At 48.8% G+C, this 7,913-nt stretch overlaps 1 protein-coding gene across 3 annotated transcripts; it reads left to right on the plus strand.

Moving 5' to 3' along the window:
• The first annotated feature begins 295 nt into the window (after positions 1–295).
• On the plus strand, positions 296–7,683 carry KCNJ15 (potassium inwardly rectifying channel subfamily J member 15). 3 transcript variants are annotated; one of them, XM_028151903.2, is made up of 3 exons: positions 296–431; positions 649–737; positions 2,924–7,683. In XM_028151903.2, the coding sequence occupies exons 2-3, from the start codon at positions 665–667 to the stop codon at positions 4,048–4,050; spliced, it is 1,200 nt and encodes a 399-aa protein (XP_028007704.1). In that variant the 5' UTR covers positions 296–431; positions 649–664; the 3' UTR covers positions 4,051–7,683. The 3 variants fall into 3 exon arrangements, with proteins under 3 accessions (XP_028007704.1, XP_028007705.1, XP_054566671.1); XM_028151904.2 differs by lacking the exons at positions 296–431; positions 649–737 and adding an exon at positions 1,852–1,900; XM_054710696.1 differs by lacking the exons at positions 296–431; positions 649–737 and adding an exon at positions 2,414–2,474.
• Positions 7,684–7,913: the final 230 nt, after the last annotated feature.

Below are 7,913 nucleotides of genomic sequence, written 5' to 3' on the forward strand. Positions count from 1 at the left end.
GAGAGAGAGGCTCAGGAAGAGGCATTTCAGAAAAGGAGGAGGTAACAGAACCTGTAGGTTTGAAAGCGATCACATTCAACGCTGGCGGCCGAGGCTTAGGAACGCTGGCCTCGTTCTTCCTGCCGTGAACCGTCTGCGTGAGGAAGGCGGGTGTGTCCCACCGCCCAGGTCTCAGCCACCTCGCTTGCGAAATGGGTGTCAGATGACTAGGTACTGACAATCCTTTCAACTCTGATGGTCTGTGACTCAACAACAATAATGCGTTTCCACAGGCGGTAAAAATATTCTAGACTCTTCCCTTCAGCCCGCAGTGTTTACTTCCTCCGCACTTCCCCTTCCTGCCTGCTGCCCGGGCCAGTGAACATTGGGCCTCAATGGGGGCCAGTTCACCCTCTTTCCAGGGGGCTTCACGGTGGAACTCCCTCCGGAGGGTGAGAATTCCCTCCCGAGGGCTGGGCTTGGGGCTGCAATTTAATCCTGAAACACTCCTGAGCCTGTACCTGGCACCTTGCCAGACTGCCAGGGGTTGGAGATGAATGCTAGGCCCCAGCCCTTGGGGTGGGGGGAGGGGGGTTGCTGAGGGTCTGTTTCACTGGGCCAGTTTCTTTGTAAACACCTGTGAACCCCACGTGTCCCTCTCTCTTCCAGGCAGGAGCAGCACCCCATGGTAGCCAGGTGGGCGAAGGGGAGCCAGGACGGTGCGCCCGCCTTGAAGAAGACGGCTTCTGACCTGCTGAGTAAGTGACCAGGCAGCAAGCAGCGCTGGGGGCACGGGGTGCAGACGGGGAGGCCGAAGGTGTCTCCCCTTGAGTGCTGGCCCCCAACTGCTCTTTTTCACGGAGAGATGCTAACCCCAAGACCCAGAGGCTGCAGGTCTTCCTGCCCCGGCCACGCGCAGGGGCTCCGCTAGGAGGCGCTGCTGGGGTCGTTAACGCTGACACCAGGCCTGCAGGAACGGGGCGGAGGAAGCGGATGCAGCTCTTCCTGGCTGGCCCGCTGCCCCTGTGGGAGAGGTTAAGGCAGGAGCTCCATGGCACGGCCCTCACACACCCAGGGCCAAGTTTTCCAGTAGCTGCTTGTGCCCAGGACCCCGTGTTTCACTCACACTCCAATCTGCAGCGGCTGGAATGGCAGGCTCTTTCCCGCAGGCTGTTTTTTAAGTGCATGCAGCTACTTGTCTCTGGAAAGCGGGAGTTCTGAGCTTGACTGTGCCCTTGGGCACGCCAGCGTGGCCTTGCTTCCGAACGCCCCCCCTGGTCCCGTTCCCCGTGGCCACGGAGACGTGAGGCTGGGGGTCCCCACTGACCCAGGCGTTTCTTTTAAATGGATCCCCAAATAAGTGGAATAGGCTTCAGTGGGTAAAATAAATTCGGAATAGCTCATGGCCCTTCTTTGCAATGGAGATGAAAAGAGAAAATGACTTTCCTTTTCCAAGAAGAAAGCCAGATCATTCCAGGGGACCTTCAGTAAATGGCACGCTCTCGCTAAAGGAGCAGGAACACTGAAGGGCCTGCAGTCCCTGTACCTCCACGTGTCAGCCTGGGATGGATCCAGTTTCACTTTCCTTGGCGGGATTTGCTGAGGATGACTCTCAAACCTCCTATCGAGGTCCTGCTGCTCTGAACCAAGATTACTGCATGAATCACAGGCCGCTGCATACCAGTTCCTTTTTATCACGGGGAGTTTAAAAAAATTTTTTTTAAATGCCATTTGGGGTGGGAAAAATAAACATGCCAACCAGGTAGAGTTCCCCCTAATCAGTCCCATTATCTTTTCAAGGAATGTAGGGGTGACTCAGCTCAGTCCCCGGGCAGGTACTATAAGAGGCTGGGTGGCCTCACACCCGGCGTGTCCCTGTCTGTGAACCAGCAGCCAGCGTGGGAGCCCAGCTTTCTTCCTGGTAGGTCTGCTGGCCCCACTGTTCCATGCCTGTGTGTGTTCACTTGTGCTTTAACTCTTTAAAGTACATCCCCGCGCTGGTTCTGCTTAGTTCTAAAGAAGGAAGGCAGCATGTGCGTGCCATACCGAAATGCCATACCTGATAGGGGATATTGATAGCACTTCTAAGATTAACCAGCATATCGATTAAGCTATTCGTCAAGCTTAATTATTCACTACGTGTTTGTTTTGTGTTGGTGACAACTTAGTCTTTTCTGATGTAATCAAGATTAGGAGAGGTCGGGGATTCTAAAGTATTCATTAGATTGGGCGGCCAGGGAGGGGGGTTGGAGATAAATGGCTATTATAGGGAATACCATGCAAAAGGGTAAGTTTTAAATATTTTCATTACAAGTTTTAAAAATTTGTATTTGTATTCTCCATCGCTTATCAAGAACTATCTATGGATGGTGAATTTTAGTTCTATCTATACTGACCCTATGCTTAGCCAACTTCTTTTTAAATTCTCTACAGTTGGAAATCTATGGTAGCTGGATATACATAAGCATTCCTAACACTCTGTGGGGTAGATGCATGTGAGTATGGTATCGCAAAGGGAAGATTAGCATCGCATTTTAAACGGTGGGGGTGGGCGGGTGGAAGGGGTGAATGGGGGCTTGGTTTTGGCCCTTTATAGCACTATCTCATTTAACCATCACAAAACCCTAAAGACTAGGCTTTATTCTCATGTTACAGATCAGAGAGCTGAGGTCCAGAGAGGTTAGTAGCTTGTCCCGGCTCACCCAGCGGATAACTGGGAGAGTCCGCATTGAACCCAGGTTTGCTTGTCTCCAGGGCCTTGCTCCTCACCTCGCCCTACTGCCTTCCTCAAGTCCAAGTGGGTTAGTCTTGCCTGCAGAAGTCTCCTTTCTTCTGTCCATCCACATGCTTTCATACTCAGGTCACATGTTTATCCTGGTTCCAGCTGCTGGGCATTCTGCCACCTGTGACAGTGATAAAACGTCTCTCTTTGTCCCTTCCTTAGGTGGTCCCAAGAGGCTGACAATGGACCCCGTGCACCTCAGCATGTCCCGCGCGCCTCTGGTGAAGCACTCGGACAGGCCCCGCGTCATGTCCAAGAGCGGGCACAGCAATGTGAGAATCGACAAGGTGGATGGCATCTACTTACTCTACCTTCAAGACCTGTGGACCACCGTGATCGACATGAAGTGGAGATACAAACTCACCCTGTTCGCGGCCACGTTCGTCATGACCTGGTTCCTTTTCGGGGTGATCTACTACGCCATCGCGTTCATTCACGGGGACCTAGAACCTGGTGAGCCCATTTCTAACCACACCCCCTGCATCATGAAGGTGGACTCGCTCACGGGGGCGTTTCTCTTCTCCCTGGAGTCCCAGACCACCATCGGCTACGGCGTCCGCTCCATCACGGAGGAGTGCCCTCATGCCATCTTCCTGCTGGTCGCCCAGCTGGTCATCACCACCTTGATCGAGATCTTCATCACGGGCACCTTCCTGGCCAAAATCGCCAGACCCAAGAAGCGGGCGGAGACCATCAAGTTCAGCCACTGCGCGGTCATCACCAAGCAGAACGGGAAGCTGTGCCTGGTGATCCAGGTGGCCAACATGCGCAAGAGCCTCCTGATCCAGTGCCAGCTCTCCGGCAAGCTCCTGCAGACCCACGTCACCAAGGAGGGCGAGCGCATCCTCCTCAACCAGGCCTCCGTCAAGTTCCACGTGGACTCCTCTTCCGAGAGCCCCTTCCTCATTTTGCCCTTGACCTTCTACCACGTGCTGGATGAGACCAGCCCCCTGAGAGATCTCACACCCCAAAACCTGAAGGAGAAGGACTTTGAGCTCGTCGTGCTCCTCAATGCCACCGTGGAGTCCACCAGCGCCGTCTGCCAGAGCCGCACGTCCTACATCCCGGAGGAGATCTACTGGGGCTTTGAGTTCGTGCCTGTGGTTTCTCTCTCCAAGAACGGCAAGTACGTGGCTGACTTCAGTCAGTTCGAGCAGATCCGGAAGAGCCCCGACTGCACGTTTTACTGCGCGGATTCCGAGAAGCAGAAACTGGAGGAGAAGTACAGGCAGGAGGACCAGCGGGAGAGAGAACTGCGGACTCTCCTGTTACAGCAGAGCAATGTCTGATGGCGGCGCCCTGGCCTCGGTTCACTCTGCGGCCATTTCCACATCTGAGCTCCTTTGAACAAAAATGTGTGGATGCATTCTAAAGACACTGCACAGACGTGCAAAATCCATCTTCTCCTTTGATCGGGTGGCGCAACAAGCATCTCCACCTTCGAGAGGGTTCCTTGTTTAGATGCTTTGTCTGAAGCAAACTCCCAAAGTTCAAATTTTTGTATTTCGCAGGACCTGGTATAGGGCGATTGCAAACGTCCTGCAGGATGGACAGACATCCAGCATGCTGAGAGCGAAGGGAAGGCATTTCTCTATAAGGTTATCAGCTGTAATATAAGGTATTTATGCAATCCCATAGCAAAGGCAATATGGCCTTGAAATGTGGTTCAGTGTTCACTCACGTCATTGTTTAAACTCTTTTCAAGCAGAGAAAATGGTTTATGTTCTGGAGGCTATCTGTTAATACAGCAAATGGAGCAGGGGGAGTCTGTACTCACAAAATATAATAATTCCATTTCTGCCTTTTCCCAGTGGGTTTAATTGTGCAGCGTGAAATTGGTCAATCAGGAATTACCAGTTGTGAGAACATGTACAGATGGAACTAGGCTGTTGTCCGCACTAATGTTTGCTGGAATGTACTAGCCCCTTCCTATTCAACACGTGGCTCCCAGGCCCCTTGAGAACTTATTAGCCACATAGAGGCCAAGGCCCTGCCCCACTTAGAGACCAGAGTCTGTATGGTCAGCAGGCCCCCACGGGACTCACGCACACAGGAGTTTGCAAAGCTCCTCTCTGGGCAGTGCATTTAGAGTAACCTTGGGAGCCGCGGGACAGTGAGGGTCCCCTGTCCATGTGGCCTCCAGATCTGGCCTTCTTCGGTTCATCATTGTGCACCAAGCTTCCTTTCAACCACTTCTTTCCTGATCTATGAAAATACCTTGTCCACAGAGGAAGTGCCACTGACATTCCAAGAGCAAAATAAAACTCTTGCAAGTAACGGTCGTCTCATTCATGCTTAGTACCTGGTTGTCGATGATGGTTAGAACCACAGGACAATGAAGCTGTGCCATGGTCAGGTGTTTGCTCAGATGTTGAAATCTAGCAGGTCAGATGGAGCCACGAGGAAGGAGAGTGGCTGAGGATGAATAATTCATACACAGACCACTCCTTGAAGCATGAACAAAATTTGATCATTTGATAACATGTCAAGAATGTCCTCAGTATTTAAACAAAGCTTGTGCAACTCAGTGTTACAGAGGTAACATTTGCCTTTGGCAGAATTTGGGGACCAGGCACCCTGCATTTCTTTGGAGTAGAGAAAAGATGGGCTACGATTGGCTAAATGTGCGAAAGGTGAATTCTCACTTCATTCGAAACAGATGGATTTGCATATTCCCTCAAGAAAACTGTGACTATAAGTGTGTAGGTGCCACATATGTATACACACATGCATACATAGGCACAGGCATGCAAACAACACAGACACAGGCACACACATGTACACGACACACACACACACAGGGACGTACACCCTAGCTCTTGAAGCATGATGTTGGAAATTATCAATGAAAGACATTTGGAATTAAAATTTTGTTCTCTAAGATGGGGAACATTGGGACTCGGAGGAAATGGGGAGAGTGGCTGGGATTCAGACTGTCGGTGAAAGGGTGATGTGGACCACAGCAAGTGTGGTCGTCTCTTGATGTCACCGGATTTCAAATGTCCTTTAACAGAAAATGTGGCTAACGCCACTGACCTGGAGCAGCCCATCTAATGCGGGGCCAGAATAATGGGGGTAAAATCGTAAAGGTTCAAAGAACAATCTCAATGCACAAGAGGTTTTGTCTTATTATTCAGGAAGTTTTCTTCTGTTTCTGTTGATAACTTTGTGGCAGGTTGTCTTAGATCTTGAAAAAATTACGTGTACTTAGATATGACCCCTGTTCGTTGTGATGTGTGCTTTTTTATTGTATGTTGTGGTATAATTGGCAGAAGAATAATGCCAGGGGCATGTTTACAGATCTTCCGTCGCACAAGTAAATTCTTCTCACAGTATTGCCATCAGTGTCACTTGGAATGTGACCAAGGTTAGGAATCTTACCTGCTTATATTGTATATGGTACAATGATGTAGCACAAGATAGAAAAAAATCTCTTTTATGTTCACTTGGCAATCTACTTCAGCCAAATTTGGAAGACTTGATCATCTGATCTTTCGCACTACACGCAAAAAAAATATGCAGTGTCTTAAAAGCCAATACTCGTGGAAGTCAATAAGTGATATTACAGCAATAGTTTTTCATACATAACTCTAAAGTCGTGGCTGGTTTGAAACTTAGCATTTTCCAGTAATATTTATTATTACTTTCTACAAAACACTAATGTTGACACTAATGCTAACAAAGAAAGGATTCTGATGGCAAACTGATTCTATGTGAACAGTCTTCTGACTGAAATAGATTCACGCTTGACCCCCCCAACTAAGAAGAAGTCAAACTAATGGAGTGTTTTTGACCCAAAAAGGCTTTTGCATTTTGAAGGATTTCTAATGCACCAGGCCTTCTCAGTGAGACCTTTAAAAAATGCCGTGTTCCATCAGAGAAGCCACAAAGCCATGTCTTATTTCAGAAATAAGATGTGTTACACTTAATGGTACCCAGCAGCCAGTGGTCCCAGAAACATAGCAAAGTTTCACTCCTTGGCCCTCACAGTGGGCCGCCATTGGGATGGGGGTGGAGGCACCCAGGGGTCCCCTTCCCCACTCATGGGGATGTTACAGCTCAGAGAGGAGACCAGAAATTGAAATAGCTGGTTCAACGGGGGGAGATGCCATCAGTGAGTGGACCAGATATTTAGATGCATTTAAACAACCCATTGAATTCAATTTTCAATTTTTAATTCACTGTGATTTCACTATCACTGAAATGTAAAGTAAGGTGTAGAGACATGTGACTCTTCTATTACAGTATGATTCCTTCGCCCTTGCTTAGATCCTCAGTCCTCTTCTATCACCTGGAGGAAGAAGAAAATAGAAAAGAAAGGCTAAGAAGGCACAGGGCCTTTGCACTGGTAGCTCGGTAAAGATCATCTCACCCTTGGCCTTCATTCTCTGTCTTGTCACCATGGTCTAAGGGTCAGACATTTGATCACGTGACATAAGGGAGACTTCCAGTGTCTCAATCTCGGCTTTTCTTTGAAATAACTACTAGTTTTGAATCCAGGTTATCTCATCATAGCTCCGTGGGATGGGACTCTTTAACGAGAGGCATCAACATTCACAGTCTTGGTTTCCAAGCTCTCTAGTGTACACCTGACTTCCCACATTTGCCCATGGGTAGGTCCAAGGCACAATTAATGTTCATCCCCTGGGAAGACATACACTTGAAGGTCCAAAGCTTGACATTTCACTTCTAATGGATCAACTGTGCACATTTTGCCCTTTGTGAGTTTCAGTTTATCTTTAATCAGAATGACCTGCCAATCAACCAAACCTCGGGCCTGGGTTCTGCAGTGAGTGGTGGGTGTTGGTTCTGAGCCTGAAGGGAGCAGAGCCGAGAGTCTGCACAGTTCGAATGCGCAATGAAATGATATGTGAGAACCTAATTGAGATTTTAAAGAATAAAAGAGTTAACTTCTTGAGGCATTGGTATTTGTCAGTAAACTTTTTCTTGTTGTTATGTTGTTCTGATTTTTTTTTAAAGAATCTAAAACAAAATCTTCGCCTTTCCAGTAAGGAAGGCAGTGAGAAAAGTGTAAAAATGGAAAGCTAGGGGCTGACCGAACAGCTCTCACGTAAGCCCTTCTCCCAGCGGACAAGAACTTCTTTGCAGGCAAAGCTTGGCCACTCATCTTACATTACGACTGACTGTCATT

Source organism: Eptesicus fuscus, chromosome 3 (genome assembly GCF_027574615.1).
Source record: "Eptesicus fuscus isolate TK198812 chromosome 3, DD_ASM_mEF_20220401, whole genome shotgun sequence".
In the NCBI taxonomy this organism is placed as follows: domain Eukaryota; kingdom Metazoa; phylum Chordata; class Mammalia; order Chiroptera; family Vespertilionidae; genus Eptesicus; species Eptesicus fuscus.